Source organism: Gossypium arboreum, chromosome 11, assembly GCF_025698485.1.
Source record: "Gossypium arboreum isolate Shixiya-1 chromosome 11, ASM2569848v2, whole genome shotgun sequence".
NCBI classification, from domain to species: domain Eukaryota; kingdom Viridiplantae; phylum Streptophyta; class Magnoliopsida; order Malvales; family Malvaceae; genus Gossypium; species Gossypium arboreum.
Genome location: NC_069080.1, coordinates 3283916 through 3302654, shown reverse-complemented (window position 1 = coordinate 3302654; position 18739 = coordinate 3283916). Strand labels below are relative to the sequence as shown.

At 33.2% G+C, this 18739-nt stretch overlaps 2 protein-coding genes and 1 long non-coding RNA gene across 6 annotated transcripts; all 3 read left to right on the top strand.

The window, feature by feature from the left end:
• The first annotated feature begins 341 nt into the window (after positions 1–341).
• LOC128284321 (uncharacterized) lies at positions 342–974 on the top strand. The gene is made up of 2 exons (XR_008274731.1): positions 342–399; positions 764–974. It is a non-coding gene; the product is annotated as an uncharacterized LOC128284321 (long non-coding RNA).
• Positions 975–1792: 818 nt separating this feature from the next.
• On the top strand, positions 1793–12356 carry LOC108467222 (uncharacterized). 4 transcript variants are annotated; one of them, XM_017767804.2, is made up of 28 exons: positions 1795–2188; positions 2263–2961; positions 3798–3909; positions 4012–4109; positions 4766–4924; positions 5347–5415; positions 5651–5773; positions 5851–6000; positions 6082–6213; positions 6328–6407; positions 6527–6621; positions 6700–6767; positions 6940–7041; positions 7138–7196; positions 7301–7408; positions 7512–7587; positions 7929–8065; positions 8151–8310; positions 8400–8579; positions 8664–8780; positions 9331–9486; positions 9873–10040; positions 10143–10252; positions 10414–10537; positions 11033–11128; positions 11390–11452; positions 11529–11621; positions 12022–12356. In XM_017767804.2, the coding sequence occupies exons 1-27, from the start codon at positions 2036–2038 to the stop codon at positions 11589–11591; spliced, it is 3657 nt and encodes a 1218-aa protein (XP_017623293.1). In that variant the 5' UTR covers positions 1795–2035; the 3' UTR covers positions 11592–11621; positions 12022–12356. The 4 variants fall into 4 exon arrangements, 3 of the variants coding, with proteins under 3 accessions (XP_017623295.1, XP_017623296.1, XP_017623293.1); XR_008274371.1 differs by lacking the exons at positions 11033–11128; positions 11390–11452; positions 11529–11621; positions 12022–12356 and having other exon boundaries at positions 1793–2188; positions 10147–10252; XM_017767806.2 differs by lacking the exons at positions 11033–11128; positions 11390–11452; positions 11529–11621; positions 12022–12356 and having other exon boundaries at positions 1793–2188; positions 10143–10256; positions 10414–10540.
• Positions 12357–15705: 3349 nt separating this feature from the next.
• Positions 15706–18009, top strand: LOC108466455 (isoaspartyl peptidase/L-asparaginase 1-like). The gene is made up of 4 exons (XM_017766815.2): positions 15706–16041; positions 16409–16642; positions 16729–16815; positions 17347–18009. The coding sequence occupies exons 1-4, from the start codon at positions 15880–15882 to the stop codon at positions 17827–17829; spliced, it is 966 nt and encodes a 321-aa protein (XP_017622304.1). The 5' UTR covers positions 15706–15879; the 3' UTR covers positions 17830–18009.
• Positions 18010–18739: the final 730 nt, after the last annotated feature.

The window sequence follows — 18739 nt, the reverse complement described above, 5'->3', positions numbered from 1 at the left end:
TGGGGTCTGCTGGAATGTGATGCAAAAATGAGGGATTAATTGTGGAAATTTCCCATTTGACATATAAATGCATAAATTGGGTCTGGGCATGGATCAACACGCAGCCCCCACCCTTAAACACCACCATTTCAATATTAAAAAAGCAAAAAACAGAACCACTGAACTCTGCCATTTTCAATGAAACTTATACCTAACCCCCCCATTTTTTTTTTCTTATTCTTTACCTTGGCAGACTCTTAGGCTTCACCGGCGCATAATACGCCTCCACCACCGTCATGGTTTCAAATGCACCACAAGGATCTGTCGACCATCGGTAGGAGGAGCCAACGTCGACTAAATCGACACCAAAAATAGTAAATAAACTCCTCTTTTAGATTTGTCAAGTAGATTCGAAATAAGGTAAGAAAAGAATAAGAACACAAAAAAAAAAAACGAAAACCTTGAAATCACTGCTTTTCCTATTTTTGTTGCTTTGTAATGTTCTCTTTTTTGTTATAAATATGCAGCAAGTAAAGATCAAGAAGAAAAAAAAAAAACTAGAACCCAAAAGAATCAAAAAGAAAAATTCATCTGAAAATCCTTCAAACCTTTTTTTTCTCTCTATGTAATCTCCCCCTCTAAAATACAATCCATTCTCTTCAAAAATCCCATCCACCCCCCTTTTAACCAGCATATTGATATGGTTTTTACAACATAATAATAATTTTTTACTATTTGCTACAGTAACTCGTGCGTGGCCCCTGTTGCTTTTCCATAATTTCAGGTGGCAGTGGCAGACAGCTGGTAGTGGCGGGCCCAGGTGCGGCGGCTAGGGTTTTTGTTTCCTTTTTTGGCTGAGAATTGTTTAGGTGTTGGGGCTTTAGCTTTTTTTTTGGGTTTGGTTTGATTATTTTTTTTTATTATTTGGTAGGCCCGGGCAAATTTTGGGCCTTACAGAGATCTTTATCTTAATTCTTATTTTTAAAACAATCAAATTTATCAAAATAATACAATTTGATGGCCACACAAACAAAATAAGCAAGCATATGACTAGATAAATAAGTAGTAATGGTAGAAACAATAGAAAATAAATTAAATTTAATTAATTAAAAACAAGATTGATCATTGTTGTAAGAAATATAGTTAGTTCATGTTAAGTTGTGTGAAAACACATGAGAAGAGATTCAAAATAAATTTCCATTAATAAGGACTAAAATAATAATAATTTAGAGAGAAAAAAGTTATAAAATAAATTCCAAGTTAATTTCATACAATTTTCCTTCTTTTTTTTTCCATAAATCATGTATTCCCTTGCTTAGATGCAGAAATTACAAAGGACCAGACCATTTACTGTAAGAATTTTTGAATTGAAGATCTTGCTCTATTGCACAGTACAAAGAGAAAAATAGGAAGTAAATTTAATTTAACTCTAAAATGATCAAAATTATATAAAATATAATTAATCCAAAAGATTATAAAATACAATAAAAACTAACATAATTACCAAAATTATTTTCTAAAATACTATAAAATTATACTAAAATAACTCTAAATAAAAAAAAGTTATCAATCCTCATATGTATTAGTTTTATAATTTAATGTGAAATATTCATATTACTGTCTATTAATAAATTGATTTCAATTTATATTTAATTCTTAGTCTGATAGTTAATTTTTTTGTCAATAATAATACACAAACTATTAAATAATAATTTAAGTTTATTTAACCAAAAAAAAGATTTCTTTGAAGAAGAAAACATTACCTTTTTTTCCCTTTAAAAACTTTCTCTATATTTACTTTTTCTTTGAAGAAAACATTACCTCTTAACCCAACTCAATCTAGACCGAGGAGAAAATGTTGTTTTGGAACCGACTAAAGTCAGACCTAGTCCGAACCGGGCCCAACCGGGGGATATTTGTGAAAAAGGAAACTAAAACTCCCCGCCAAATTCCCTAAGCTACCCTTTATACCTGCCGGGCTTATATCTAAATGTTTCAAATTGATAAAATTGAAAGCGTGCTGAAAAAAACATCGTAGAAATTAATGTAAAAGTTCATGGCGGTGAGGGAAATCGAAGTCCGAACACTGAGTGGTGAATCCACCACCATTACCGTATCTCCAGAAACAACAATTAACGATCTCAAACATCTCTTGAAACTTTCTTTTGCTCCCGCCACTTCGTCTCCCAATTTCCACCTCTTTTTCAAGGTATGAAGTACGAACAAATCAACATTTCTTCTTCTCACTGTATTAAGTTCAATCGTTTTTTTTTTTGTTTGCAGGGCACTAAATTGAACTTGCAATGCAAAGTGAGTAGCCTCGCCTTTCAGTCTGGTGAATTCTTTGTTTTGATTCCATTTACTAAGAAAAACAAGCCTCAAGTCGAAAACCCTAGTTTTTCTAACGACGCAAGCGCTGCCACAAGCTTTTCGGATTCTACTTATTCTCATATGATGCAAGAATTCTCATATTTACGCGACAATTCGAGAAAGTTCAGTGAAGGTAATAATAACAATAGTAATGGTCATGGTGATGATGATGATGATGATTCCTTTAAGAGTAGAAGAAAACAAGGAGGAAATATTGATAAGGATGAGAGAAATGAGGGGCATCCTTATGATTTATTGTGGAATGTATTGCGGTCTTCAGATAGGGATTTGTTTGAGGAGAAGAATTGTGAGAAGTTTGTCGAGGTTTTACAGTCCATGAATTGTTTGTCCAGTCCATATTCTGGGAAATGTATGCTGTTAAGTGAGGCCATATTCCGGACTAGTGATGATCATGCTTCTTGTTTGTGTCCTACTTGGTTGAGGGGACTTGTGGAGGCCTTTGCTTTATTAAGCATTTTGTGGGCGTTTCTTCAGCTGCAAGCAGAGAGAATGACTACAAGTCGTTTGAAGCAAGTTCTGGGGCATTTAGAACAATTTGGAGTTGGGATTTTTATGGAGGACATAGAGCATCTTTCTGTTCTTTGTCCTAAGGTTTGTTTCTCTCGTAGGTTATATAGACCATCTCTTAGTCAAGTTTCTAGCCGATACAAAGCCCATCCATCAATGTTCCATGTTGGTGACTTAAGATTGAGATACTTTCATGCTAACTTTAGACATGTGTACTGGTTTCCACATGCTTTTCCATTTGGATTAAGCGGATAGGGTGACTTAAAAAGATGAAGTAGAAGAATTGTGCATGATAATTACTGTATAACTATTGGAAACTTTTATCTAACTGTACATGTTGCATTTTGGGAGGGAATTTTCCCTCTGGCTAAAGTACCTGTGCTGTTAGCTACCAAACCTGGTAGTGCATGGATAGCTAAAGAATACATACTCACATGTATGCAACTGTGTAACCATGGATAAAATTGTTTATTGCATATTATCTTTGAGGTGTCTTTGTATATGGATCCACTTTTGTGTTGTTAGGTATTCTTTCCTAGTATGCTTTTGATGATGCCGTGCATAATTTGTGTAGTTTAACTTTATGTTTGACTTCATTGTTCTTTTTGAAAAGTAAACAAGAAACAGGGGCAAGTAATCATGAAATCTAATGTTAAGTCTCGGAAATTTTATCCTTGTTCTTCTTGTGTGCTTTATGTCACAATTCCTTTTCAACTTAGCTTTCTTTGGATGTTTGTGTGGCTGTACAATTTGTAGTCATATTTCACAATATTGAATTTCTTTAATTCTATTGTCATCCCTTAACTTGTCGTGACAATGCTCTTGAAGCACTTTCGATTTTTATCTGTCAAATAGTGCACGTTTCGAGCTTCTATTTCTTTCATATGCTGGAGTAAAGCATTTCATTGTGCCTATCTCAGGTGGTGTATTTTGTAAATAATGATATGGAGCCTAAAAATTTTAGTGATGCACTTGTTATCACCCATTCTTCAACAAAGGAGGCAGACAAATTTGCCAGCAAGCTTGGAGCTGGTATTACTGAACATAAATACATCTTCCTTTTCTTTTGGTTAATTTTAGATAAGCTTCCAAGCTAGTAAAACATCTTGGACTGTTCAACCTGCTTGTTCACAGGTAAAACATGCAGGTCTCTTTCAAAGATTTTTAACTTAATGAAGAAATGGGAGAGTTCATTCAAAACTAGCTTGTGGGAGACTATCAAGTTGTTAATGGTAGTATTAACTGCTTCCAATCCTGATTTTGTTTCTGTTTATCCAAAGCATAAATAAATATTTCCTTTGTCGATATTCTAGTGGTTCTTAGGAAGCTTGAAATCTACGAGGTAATGTTTATTAAATTGATTTGATGAGCTCTTTTTTCCCTCTCCTTAACTTTCCTGTGTGGCAAGTATTAAATTTGTCAAGCCTTTCCACAATGTCTTTTGTTTCTATTGTAACTCCACCTAACATTAAAGGATGAGTCTGATCCATCATCCATCTATTCTCACAGTTGTTTCTGTAGCTTTCAAATGACAGATAATATGAATGACATGATTTTCTGTTTTGAGGCAAGTTGATTTTACATGTATGTATCCGTTGATTTTTTTTTTTCTTTTTCAACCATAGCATTTTGTGATTGAAAAGTTCACTGTTACCAAATAACATGCGCTTCAGGTTCATTACTAGCAAGGGACAATTTTTACTTTCAATATCCAATGGGGAAAGTATCATTTCTTTCCTCCGGATAATCTTGTAGCACTTTCATATTATTGATTCACCACTTCCAGTTTCTTGACTACCCCTGCATTATGTTTTCAGCTGTAGGCATTTAACACACTTTTTCTTTTTCCTATTATGAATAACTGAATAATTATCTTTGTTTCGTGCAGTCTAAAAAGAATTATGAGAATATGCTATCATTTTCCTTAGAGGATTTGCTTTTATTTGTAAAGAAAGGTGATTATGTTTTGGAAAGAAATGAAGCAAAACGGGCAAGGAGAAGCAGTTCCTCTGCTTCGAATTCTCATTCAGTCAAACGACGATGTCATGTATGTGCCAGTTCACACTCAGTACATGGTTATGGTGCTTTTTCAAGATATAAATTTTATCTTTGCATAACAAAAAAATGTGAAAAAGGAAAAAAAAGAAAAGAAAATATAGATAATTTACCCTTGAGCTGAGTGAAATAGTATTTTCATGCCATATTGGGGTTAAATTGTGTCAAATACTTAATTTACATATTAATAACCTTTATTCATGCTGTTTGGCTATCATAGTTTCTCTAGCTCATATGTTATGTAAGCATTTGAAGTTATTATTTGTTGGAGATCATGAATTCTTTACGATAGGCTTAGAACAACATTTGAAGGTCAGTTTTGGGCTGTTTTTGACCTTTCTGTTATTAATATTTTAAAACTGTTTTTGAAGTCTAAGGGACTTGTATCATCATAACACCCTCTTGATTTAGCAGGATACAAGTCAATTGCTACCATCAGAAATGGTTGAGCACCTCAGAAAGAGCATTGGATCAGGTGGACAGGTTATCTCCTACACTCTGTTTGGGTTCTCGGAAAGAAATATTTCTCCGATTGAATTTCATAGCAGCTGGTAGGAAGGCTGCTGTGCAAATATAATGGGTTTATTTTCTCAAAAACAGCTTTGGGATCTTGTACATGCTTATGCCTCAGTGTCAAATCGCCCTAACATGCTAGCATTTTTATTGTCTCTTATTTGGAAGAATTCTTCTAATTGTCTTTTATATATGACTGATGCAGATGGTGCATGTTGAAAAAATTGGTGCTAGGAAAGGTTCCTATGTGGAGATACCTAATGAACTCTCAGACAAGTCAAAATCTGCCCTTAAAAGCATTGGAATCAATAAGCTTTACAGCCACCAGGTATGGATTGTTTCTACTACTGCTATCCTATTAAAGGTAAGATCTTGCATATGTCTGAACCCTTGCTGCCTTTACAGGCAGAGTCAATATTGGCATCTCTTTCAGGGAAGAATGTTGTTGTAGCAACAATGACATCTAGTGGAAAATCTGTTTGTTATAATCTGCCGGTTTTGGAGGCATTGTCTCATAATTTTTCGTCATGTGCACTTTACTTGTTTCCCACAAAGGTTTGTTGCTACAAGGCTTTTCAATTTTATGAACACGGTCCATGGGCATTATCTCTATTGACAATGTTTTCTCTGATGCAGGCCTTAGCTCAAGATCAACTAAGAGCTTTGTTAACTTTGACAAATGGGTTTGATTGTGGCATAAATATTGGGGTATATGATGGTGATACTTCTCAGAAAGAAAGGACATGGCTTCGAGAAAATGCTAGATTGGTATATTAGCTAAAGTATCAGCTGTCTCAAATGTAGAGTTAGTCTTTTCCATCCCATGCCCCCAGTTGTCATTTAGCTGTCTTTTATCTAAAGTCCTTGCCATTTTGCATGCAGTTGATCACAAATCCCGATATGTTACACATGGCAATCCTGCCATTACATAGACAATTTAGTCGAATATTATCAAATCTTAGGTGAGATTCATCAGAAAACATTCTTTACACTATATCTTGAGTCAAATTGTGGCCTGTTTAGATGTGATGTTCCTATTTATTACTTTTTCATCACCAAATTCTATCTTCTTGTCGTAAAGTTTTGTAGTGATTGATGAAGCTCATGCTTATAAAGGGGCATTTGGGTGCCATACTGCCCTTATACTAAGAAGACTTCGCAGGCTTTGCTCTCATGGTAATAAAAAAGAAATTACAGATTCCTATTTATATATATCCTCTTTTTTCCCTTGACTTGGTGAGGTCGATCTTGTAGTGTATGGAAGTGATCCGTCTTTTGTTTTCTGTACGGCAACTTCTTCAAATCCTATTGAGCACTGTATGGTAAGATTCTTAAAGACTAGTCTCTTCATTTGCTTTTATTTCTATTACTGTATGTTCCCGTTATGATGGTTCTTCTTTTGTATTTCGGTACTTCTGATTAGGTTGGGCCAGCATGATATACAACCTTTATATTTATTCACTGAATTGGAATTTTTTTTTTCTGATGCTTCAGGAACTTGCAAATTTGTCAACGTTGGAGCTGATTGAAAAAGATGGAAGTCCTTCTTCAGAAAAGTTTTTTGTTCTCTGGAATCCTGCTTTACCTTTGAGAACCGTGGGTCTTTTTGCTAATATTGTTGTCCTTTCTATTTTGCCATCGCTTTGCTTGGGTAGGTTATGATATATACCTACTAATACTGTTAAATTGCAGGAGCTAGATAAAAGTGAGTTTGGCATAGATGGTAGAAACGCTTCTGATAAGAGTTTGAGGTTTGATGATATAGTCTTCTCTCTTCCTTGAAAAGGATGATGTTTAAGGGTCGTAAGTTGTTATTCATTTGCATATCATAATGATGTTTCACTTTCTTGCTCAGCCCAATCTCAGAAGTTTCACATCTTTTTGCGGAAATGGTTCAGCATGGACTTCGATGTATTGCTTTTTGTAAATCCCGTAAACTTTGTGAGCTAGTTTTATGTTATACGTATGTCTCACTTCATGATTTGATCATATACTAGTTGTTCTTCAAGCTGTTATCCTATGCAAGAAAATGGTGTATAACTGTATTCATATCATATACTATCCAGGCGTGAAATTCTTGAAGAGGTGGCTCCCCACCTTGTCAATTCCATATGTGCCTATCGTGCTGGTTATATTTCTGAGGTCAGTTTAATATTTGTGGTAATTATTGTCAATAAATTTTGACAATGATGTTGATGGCATGCCTAAGTTACACCCTTACTTCTTTGAATTCAGTTTTTGTTTGCTATAAAATTTTCTCAGCATGGATTCTTGTCTTAGGGCTAATATTGTTATCCTACTTAAGTCTTGACTTTTCTTTTTGGTTCATTAAATTTCGGTGAGAGTCAATAATTTATTATGAAATAGTTTTCTAGTTTTCATAATTATCTTGTTTAGTGCAAATTTGCATTTTTTGGAAAACAGGAGTTAAAAACTGTGACCTATGATTCTCTTTATTTTAATATCTATTGACTATGGAGCAGGATAGGAGGAGGATAGAGAGTGAATTTTTTGGTGGAAAGCTTTGTGGTATTGCTGCAACAAATGCGCTTGAATTGGGAATTGATGTTGGACATATTGATGTGACTCTGCATCTGGGGTTTCCTGGTAGTATTGCAAGGTATGGTGCAAATTCATCATCATTTGGTTTGTACGAGTATTATTTTCATAATTTTTAATTGGGGGTGTTTCTCTTCTGAATTTAGCCTATGGCAACAGGCTGGTAGGTCTGGCAGAAGAGAAAGGTCGTCTCTTGCTGTGTATGTTGCATTTGAGGGGCCTCTTGATCAATATTTTATGAAATTCCCTCAGAAATTATTCTGTGGTCCAATTGAGTGTTGTCATATTGATGCTCAAAACCAGCAGGTATTTTATTTTCAGCAATTGAGATATCAATTTATGTTAGAGGTTCCAACAAATGTGCAAATCAATGCTGAGATGCTCTATTCATTCAGGTGCTTGAGCAGCATCTGGTTTGTGCAGCTATTGAACATCCATTGAGTTTGCTTTATGATGAAAAATATTTTGGCTCTGGTCTGAGCAAAGCCATAACTGCTCTTAAAAATAGAGGATACTTGACTTCTAATCCTTCAAATGATTCTTTGTCTAAAATATGGAGTTATATGGGCCATGAGGTAAGACACTTATATTTAGGTTTGATAGCTTGTTTACTTCTTACTTTTGATGACTAAATATTTTCTTACATCCTTTCCTTTCAGAAAAGGCCTTCACGTTCAATCAGTATACGAGCAATAGAGGCAGAGAGATATATAGTAATAGATAAACAATTGAATGAAACCCTAGAAGAGATTGAGGAAAGCAGGGCTTTCTTTCAGGTGTAATTTTTTGATGCATGACAAGTTCACACTTATTTATGGACTAAAATATTGAGAGATTTTATTTAAAATACTATATAAAAGAAAATATTCGTAGATTTGTTTTATTTATCCAATGCTTGGTAAAGTAGTAGCTTATGCATACGGAACTTATTCTGATTCTTCAGTAGCTTATGTTGATGATGAATGCAGCTATTCAGAATTGTTGTTAAAGAAGTTGGCCCCTCTTATTTCTCATTTCTTTCCTATCCCTAGGATTCCTCTATTTTCGGCCTTGTCCTTTGATTTGCCTTTCAAATCTCTGTTTTCCTCTATTTCTCTGTCAAAATTTATTTTCCTACCCTTTTCCATATCACTTCTGGCGTGCTTTTTATCTTATTTAGAACTTAATTAAAAAAATAAAAAAAGTCTTATTCATCAGACTCTTGTGTATTCTCTTTCGTCATAGTTTATTGGTTGTTCCTAATTACTTCTACATATATATACAGTGAATTTGTTCTTTCTTCACTCCTTTTGTTGAGTTTCTTTTATAATTGTTACTATGACACAGGTATATGAAGGTGCTGTTTACTTGCACCAAGGGAGGACCTATCTGGTGAAGAATTTGGATTTATCGAGAAAAATTGCTTATTGTGAAAAAGCTGTGGTGGACTATTACACAAAGACTCGGGATTATACAGACATACATATTGTTGGTGGTAAAATTGTAAGTCAGACTTCTTTTTCTCAAATTTGTTGAGGTGCTTACCCTTAAACTTTGTGTTTTTGATAAGATGTTTGAAGTTGGTATTGGCACCTCCTTAGTCCTTTCCTAGCCTCATAGTTTTTAAATTTAAAAAATGGCTGTAGGACTAGGTGTACGAGAGAACTTTATTACCTGATTTGACTAACATTGAAATACACTAAAAACTAAATAGCAAAGAAAGGCAATCTTTAATGATTGAAGATAAGTTTCATATCTGACATAAAACTGAAATGAACTGAAACTATATATTTTGCTATCAGATGTCCTTTTTTTCACCTTCTCAACATAACTTTTGTTGGAACTGGTATGCGAAAGCTTCACCTGCCATTCATCTTGGTTTTCCTTAGGCCTATCCAGCCCGGGTCTCAAAAGATCAACTCCCAAAAACAACAGCTCAAGCAAATCCTTGCAGTGTAACAACTACTTGGTTTGGTTTCCGCCGAATACGTAGGGGGAGCAACCAAGTCTTGGACACTGTTGATCTTTCTCTGCCTAGATATTCATATGAATCACAGGTTCTTTTAGGATCAGTATTAACCATTTTTTATTTCAATTTGATTTTTGATAATCGTTTGGTAACTAGTATGCCTTATTTATATCAATTCGCATGCTTGCAGGCAGTTTGGATTAGTGTTCCACAATCCTTAAAAATAATAGTAGAGAAGAAGTACTCATTCCGTGCAGGTCTGCATGCTGCTTGTCATGCGGTTTTACATGTTGTACCATTGTAGGTATTTTATATGTAAGATCTATTCAATATCTCAGCCTTTCATATAAAAATGTTGAGCTCTATTTAACCTTTTTGAGGCTTTCTTACCAATGAACATTAGACATTGGTGCTCTTTTTGATCTTTTTTTACTTTTTCTTTTAATAATTCCCTGTCGTAGATATATGAGATGCAATTTATCCGACTTGGCTCCAGAGTGTCCAAATCCTTATGATAGCCGTTTCTTTCCTGAGAGAATTCTATTGTATGATCAGCATCCTGGAGGGACTGGTGTCTCGAAACAGGTAATGTAATGCTGGAGTCTTACTTGACAGTACTACTGGAAAGCTACGGATCTATATTTTTGCTTGAAGACTTTGAAGGTTGTGAGTGAGTGTTACTTTGAAATGAAATTTGAAATAATTTCATTTTGTTCAAAATCTGCTAAAGTGTTGAGTTATTAGAACGTGACGAAAGATAAATCCTTTAATTTTATCTAAGGTACAGTGGCTTACAGTAAAGCAAGGGCCTCTTCACCTTCTGTCAATAGATTTTAGATCTGGTAGCCATTATAAAATATCACCTTATGGTATATATGCTCCTTGCTGTTTGATGCAATTTTGAACTTAATCATCATAGATTAGTAAATAAGTGGAATAAGGCAATTGCATGTTTTCCATGGAATTGGCAGTTTTTATGCAAGTTTATGGATGCTTGGTTAGTTGAATCATTATCAAGAAAAATTCTATTTTGAGTCAATTTTTTAATATGAAAAGTAAAAACATTCAAATATGCAACAGATCCAACCATATTTCACAGAGCTTTTGCATTCTGCTTTGGAACTTCTCACATGTTGCCACTGCTCCTCAGACACAGGTTGCCCAAATTGTGTTCAGGTTTGCCTTAATTCTCAAGTAGTTTATTTATTTATTTATTCGTGGTTCTCACCACCTATGTTATCCTGATTCTTTATTTTTCCTAAAGCACCTATGTCCGGCACTTGTGTCTGACATATATTCTAATATAGGTATGGAGGTTAAATCTACCAAATATATGGAAAACTTAAGTTAATCATATCCATATCTGGCACTCATCTTGAGTCTGGTAACATAGCAAACACACACACTCTAATAACTTATAGGTCTTGTTGATTTCAGAATCTGGCTTGTCAAGAGTATAATGAGCTAATAAACAAGGATGCAGCCATCATAATTATAAAGGTTATACTTTCTAAACCAATGGAGTTAAACCTGCTGCTTTTAGATAAGACTGACTACTGAACTCTTGTTCGTTCAGGGAGTTTTGGATGCAGAGAAAACATATTTTGAAGGGCACTCCGATTCAACACCCAGTTGTTGAGAACAGAAAACAAAAGATTCAACATTATAAGTAAGCAACATTGGCTGATTTTACATGTTGACTTGCATTGCTTGTTCATACGATCTGCTAGATTTATGTTGCTCCAGCTTTTCTTTTAGTAAAAACCTATGCTTGACACGCATGGATGTGGGTACCGTGATATGGTCTTCCAATTACCTTCTAAACACATGAAAATCTTGAAAAATTTTGAAGATAACTGTGCTGGACACATACTTTATCTAGCACACGTACTCCGAGTCTGAGTAACGATATGGCTAGATCTCCTTCACCTACGTATCCCATAGACTTCCAGTTAATTTTCTTTTGTACACCAGACATTTTTTTGCTGACGTCATCTAATTACAGTAACACATGTTTTTTGGGTTAATTAAATTTCATAATTCAAAGGAGTGCCGAAACTTTGTTTCAGGTTCAAGCTAGGACCTTGCAGTAGATCTGACAATCCGGGTATTTGCGTCATTCTCATATAACGTTGAATTTATATAAATTGACATGTTAAAATAATTTTTTTGTATGAAGTTTGATATGTTCATCTTATTCGTGTTTGATTTTTTGTTATTTTTCTTTTTTAGTGTTAGTATCGTAAAATAGTGTCATGTTTAAATGGGTGCCATCAACCTTGCTATCCCATCAGTTGAGTTGGTTTCATAGGCGATTTAGCAGGGAGTGTAACTAAACTGGAGCTAGCTCTGATTCATGCTTGGATTTGCTTGCTGAACCAACCGTGTTTAAGTTTAAACCAAAGTTCCCTTTAATTTATCAATATCACCTCTATTTTCAAAGCTCCAATATAAAATAATAGAATAATGCAAAGTTTTTCTTTATACAATATAATTTCGAAGTCACGGAAGTAAATTTGTGGATCGAATTTTGGCCTCAGGTTTTGGTGAACTTTCTTTCTGCCCATGGCTCGAGTTAAACAGTGCAAAGTCTATGGCAGTTTGTATTCTGTTTATTATTATTATTATTATTATTAAAGCTTCTAAACAATATTAAAATAATAGTTTTTATATTTTATTATTAAACTTATTTTTAATAAACAATAATTTGGACGACTCCAGCGAGAAAATTTACAGGATCAGCATTGGAACGGTCATTTTTGTAGCCTAAATCTATAACATATATATTAAAGTATTTTTTTCACAAAAAAGTATTAATGGTTATTTTATAAATTACTTTTGCAAATTTCAAAGATTGAGTTTTATTTTAAACTTTAAAGAATCAACGTGTATTGAAATTTGAGCTCTTTAATTTGATCCTCGGAGTTTAATGAGGTGTCATGCAAATTATTTTAAAGTTCTTTTTATCAGTTACTGTGATAAATTTTTAAACTTTTATGGATTAAGAAAAACAGTATCAAATATAAAATTTAAAAATAGAAACAGGCATGAACTGATTATGTCAGATAAAAAACTAACCATAGTGTCTTACTCATCACATGTTTAGAAAATGAGAAAACATCATCCATATGCTTTTATATTTACTACTATTTTCTATTAGATTTCAGAGAATGTAATTAATATATTGATAATGAAAATATTTTAATACCGAAAACTTCTGCAGGATTGAACCAAGTGCAGGCTTGGAATTTGGAATTATGTTTAATATATATATATCATAGAAGAAAAATATATGATATGAAGAGATAATACAAATAGGATATTGTGTCATAAATTATTATAGCATCAAATATTGAAATATTACATATAAATATAAAATGTTAAAATGTTAATAAAAAAACAAAATGCAAACATAATAGAAATATATGAACAAGGCAATTTGTTTATGGTCGACAAATAGTTTGACTCATACAAGTAGATCTGACCATTTGTATATTTATATTGTTTAAAGTATTATATATTTAGATAAAATTTTGATGTATTAATACTTCATTTTTTAAGACTTTGGTACAATTATGTATCAGCAAGTTGTGTTCAACTTTCCTTTTCCATACTATATTTTAATTGTTTTTATATTATTTAATTACATTGCGTTTAAATTTATTATCTCTATATTCTGATTTCTAACTTGTTGTAAGGTGATTGTTAATTGCACAAGATTAATTAAGTTAATAGAGCACGTAGCGCATTTAAAGAATTTATGATTCCTAGGAAGCTCTTGTTGTAAATAACAAAAAATGACGCGTTCTGATTGGCGTTTAAAACAATATAGAATCTTAATTTGCTGAATTTTTAAAATTATCTAATTTTAAAAAAATTCTATTTAATTAGAATGCTATATTTTGCTACATAATTATTAAATATTTTTTAATTTCAAAACTTACCAGCAAATTTAATAGAATTCTTTTTAATAATGTTAATAATTAAATTTAAATTTTAAATTAAAAAGCATTCATCTGATGCTAATTTCTTGAGCTAAAAAGATACAAGAGAGGAGAGGGCATTTCGTGAAAGAATATTTGTGCTAATTTCTTTTGTTACTTTGACTAGCCTACCCATTGATCTAACCTGTTTGTACTGGTTTGGGTATGAGTTTATATCTACTTTTTTGAATGTCAGAATGTCAGGTATTAATAAATTTATATAAAAATATAAATAATAAAACAAAAAAATGTCCCTAATTGATGTTGTATAGTTTGTGATACCAACTCAATTAGAGGTTAATATAATATAGATAATAAATGGATTTCAGTTTAAATTCAAGGCTTATCATAATCCCCGAATTTGATTATGCCTTCGACTCTGAACACACAAAGCATGGAAAGAACTTGTCTTTTTATCACCAGCTTGAAGCCACTGAACCCGAGATTGACATCTCCAGAATTCCTCTTCTCTCTTAAGGTCCTGCTTCAATGATTTCGCCTTTACATGGTCATACACGGGCTGTCTAGCTAGCTTCTCCATTTCAGCAGCTCAACCCGGCAATTTGTCATTTTTTGCTGCACTTTAAACAAGTCTGAACCACGCACATTAAGCTGCCAAGCTTGTTTGACAACCTCAGCACACTCTTCATCTTTATCCCATCGTGAATCATAAGGGAAAAATGGACGTTTCATACTATCCAAAATAATTTAATAATCAATTGAGCCATTAATTAAATTTAAGCAATCAATTAAGCCATCGTCCTTTTAACACTATAAACTTGGTCACGTGGCATGTTAAGATTGTACCATGCGCCAAGATTGTGTCATGTGGCAAAATAAAGTAATTTTTGTTATATTTATTTAAAAATTTCTAAAATATTAAAAATAGAAAAAGAAATTTAAATAGATTTTTTTAAAATTATTAAAAGTGGTTGTCGATATCTTTGAGTTCATTAATAAAGCATTCTGATTGTATATACCGTTTTTTGACGGCTCTGTTATCTTAACATTTGATTTAATCCCAGGTTCAGACTCTTTCCCACTAAAATATTGCATAACATTATCATCATCCACTGTATTCTCAACTTTTAAACTTGATTCTTTACTTTGAAACCCTATTGCCTAAAAAGCTACCATCAAAAAATGGAGGAAATCAAAAGGCCATACCCTTGAAAGCATGCAAATAGAATTGGGTTTTTTTAAAAAAGAACACACACACACCATTTTTATTCCAACATAAAGCAGATAAAATATCCAAAACTGGACTTCAAGTAGCTTTCGTGACCCTTATTTCTTGGCGGCAGCAACCGACAGACCTTAATAACAATCTTTAAGCTTGGAGATCAAGCATATAGAGAGAGAGGAGAGTAGGTCCGAAAATTTTTATAAAAAGCTTTTAAAATTTTTAAAATTTTAATTTTATTTTAAATAATTTTTCTATTATTTTTATAATTTTAAAAAATCTATTTAAAAATAAAAAATCTATTTTTTTATATTTTAAAACTTTTAAAAAATTAAATAAATATAACAAAATTATTTGATTTCATCACGTGATTTAACCTTAACGTGTCACGTGGTAAAGTTACCGACATATTAATATACAAAATTTAATTAATTATTTAAATTGAGTGAAAGCTCAATTGACTGAATAACAACTTAATTAATTATTATATTATTTCCAAAAGAATTTTTATATAATAAATCTAAACTAAATCATATGAATATGAATTCATATGTTGTAGAGAATTCTAAAATCTGACCGACCCGCTATTCTTAATATACGATATAATCATACTTTTAATTATTTCTCTTTAAAAAGTTAATTAAATTACGTAAACTCGATAAATAAATACTACCAAAAGGAAGAGAGGAAAAACCTATAAGAGTTGAAAGGGGAGGGGGAGAGTTTTATAGATTTGAAGACAGAGGAGAGGTGGGAAGAAAATGGGGTGGGCTATAGCACTCCATGGAGGCGCCGGTGACATCCCACATTCTCTGCCACCAGATCGCCGCCTCCCTCGTGAAGTTGGTCTCCGCCACTGCCTTGACGTTGGCATCGCCGCTCTCAAAGCCCATAAGCACCCTTTGGATGTTGTTGAACTTGTGGTATTTGCTTATATTACTGTATTAAACTTTTCTCTTTTTCGCTTTACTTGTGTCTTCTTTGAGTGCTTCTACGATCTGGGTTCATGCCAAATAACTACAGCTTCACTTGTTTCTTTCTCATAAATAATTGGTGACAATGGAGTCCCCAAAATGACCAAATGGTTGGTGTTTAGATTATAAGTAAATATGGGGGCATTTTTAATTCTAAAACTCTGCAACTCTGATACAAGGATGTACATAAAAGTAAATGTAAAATGATGTTATTTTGATAACAGTGTTAGTGATGCATGAAAACCGAATAAATCTAAATTTCATATTGTTTTTTTATTTATCCCTTTGTTAATATTGGGCACATGTATATATATAGGTTCGTGAACTGGAAAACTACCCACATTTCAATGCTGGGAAAGGATCAGTGTTAACTTCATCAGGCACGGTTGAGATGGAAGCTTCGATAATGGATGGAAAGAGCAAGAAATGTGGGGCTGTTTCAGGTCTCAGCACCGTTGTTAATGCCGTATCACTGGCAAGGTTAGTCATGGAGAAAACTCCTCATATATATCTGGGATTTCATGGTGCTGAGGCCTTTGCTAGGGAACAGGTAAGTCACATTCATCATTTTTGCTTCTAACTTTTTCGTTTTGACGCTCTTTTATGGGTTATTTATTTTTGTATCAAATTGCTCAGGGTGTTGAGACTGCTGACCCCAGCTATTTTATCACTCCAGAAAACATTGAAAGGCTTAAGCAGGCACAAGATGCCAACAGAGTTCAGGTATTTTCATTTTTGATAGATTTGGTATGCTTCAAGATATGCTTATCGGATATAGACCTGTGAAAAACTTCCATTAAATTTAATATACTCATATGATGGTCATATTTAAACCCAAATAAAATAGGTCAAATTCCTGTTAGTTTACTCATCTTTGTAGCCTAGCTTCAATATTGGATTCCTATCTTTTACGAAGTATTGTGTTTAGTATTCCTATCAAGTATGCTTTTGGATATGAATATAAAGATATTATCCTTTAGTGATATTTCAAGTTATGTCAGTTTAATATTTCAAGTTCAAATTTTCAGACTCGGGTTTGAATTTTGAAGTTTACATTATTGGATTTATGAACTAAAAATATATATATACATATAAATGATACTTTGATCATAAAAATATGAAGATATGAGCATATATATGCTAAAGGAAGACATTTTTTAAAAAAATTCAACAGACTGGTGCTGAAAACATAGCACTAGTCAACACTTAAATTCTTTGGTTTTTAAGCCTTTTTTACTTTGTTTAAATCTGCAGATTGATTACACCCAACCAGTTCAAAAAGAGGCGAAGGATGCTGCTGCTACAATTCCTAATGGCGATAGCCAAATTGGCACAGTTGGATGTGTGGCAGTGGACAGCGAAGGAAATCTGGCTTCGGCAACATCCACCGGTGGACTAGTGAACAAAATGGCGGGTCGAATTGGCGATTCTCCAATAATTGGTGCAGGGACTTACGCCAACCATCTCTGTGCAGTTTCAGCAACCGGAAAAGGCGAAGCCATGATCCGTGGCACTGTCGCAAGGGATGTCGCTGCTGTTATGGAGTTCAAAGGTCTTTCGCTCAAAGAAGCAGCGGCTTATGTTATAGACCAAGTTCCACCGGGCAATGCTGGGTTGGTCGCTGTGTCATCGACTGGAGAAATCGCCACGGTGTTCAATACTACCGGAATGTTTCGTGCTTGTGCCAGTGAAGATGGATATTCAGAGGTTGCCATATGGGATTCTCCATTGAAGTAAGCAATTAATAAGCCTTTTAATTGTTTGCGTTTATGTCCCTCAGAAAAACTGGGAAATTGCTCTTAAACAACATTGATGGGTTCATGTAGTTTATAGACAAGATTCGGACATCATTTGGTTGCAAGTGTTGCTAATATTTTTTAGGGTAAATTCCATAAATAGTCACTCATCTTTGGTGAATTTTCTCTTCTTTTTTTTTTTCACTAAACTATGAAAAGTTACGATTTAGTCATTAATGTTATTGAATTATAACGTTTTGGTCATGCATGTGTTAACAGTAATTGAAAAGTAACGTGACATATTAACTCAATGATTAATATCTAATTTGATCCTTGAACTATAATTAAAACATCCAATTTGGTTCTTTTACAACGTTCAATTATAGTGCCAGATTTTGTGGGGATTTTTGTCACGTAATCATGTGTCTTGAAATGAAAACAATTGTAGTGATGATTAAATTAATAGTGGCCCAAATAACAAAATTTCCTTAATTTTGTAACTTTATCGAAAATTATTATTTTTATATATTTTAATTATTTTAATTTGTATGTAAATATAAAATCGATAATTATACTCATCAAATTACCTATGCTTAATTCAAGGATAATTAAAGAAAAATAAAAATATAAAAACATATTAAAAAATCATATTTAGTAGAATTGCAAACTTCTATTGTCAGGTTTTTCGGTTTTTTACTAGTTTTTTTCAATTATACCCCATCAATTGAACATTATCAATCGGTCAGTCAAACCATAATGGATGCCAACAAGCCTCGTAAAAAGTTAGTAGTAACCTCGGTCCCATACAGATGGGTTACAAGTTTAAATTTGGAGAAATGCACTTGTTTTGGTACTCCTAATCTGATAAGAATTAATGTGTCGAGGACATTCAAAATATACAACAGAAAAAA

What these genes read in the sequence shown, in the direction of transcription:
- LOC108467222 (XM_017767804.2), top strand. Translation starts at nt 2,036, where the DNA reads ATGGCGGTGAGGGAAATCGAAGTCCGAACACTGAGTGGTGAATCCACC. An exon ending in ATTTCCACCTCTTTTTCAAG is followed by an intron (nt 2,189 to 2,262) that starts GTATGAAGTACG and finishes TTTTGTTTGCAG; the next exon opens with GGCACTAAATTGAACTTGCA. An exon ending in TTGATGCTCAAAACCAGCAG is followed by an intron (nt 8,311 to 8,399) that starts GTATTTTATTTT and finishes CTATTCATTCAG; the next exon opens with GTGCTTGAGCAGCATCTGGT.
- LOC108466455 (XM_017766815.2), top strand. Translation starts at nt 15,880, where the DNA reads ATGGGGTGGGCTATAGCACTCCATGGAGGCGCCGGTGACATCCCACAT. An exon ending in TGGATGTTGTTGAACTTGTG is followed by an intron (nt 16,042 to 16,408) that starts GTATTTGCTTAT and finishes GTATATATATAG; the next exon opens with GTTCGTGAACTGGAAAACTA. An exon ending in AGGCCTTTGCTAGGGAACAG is followed by an intron (nt 16,643 to 16,728) that starts GTAAGTCACATT and finishes CAAATTGCTCAG; the next exon opens with GGTGTTGAGACTGCTGACCC.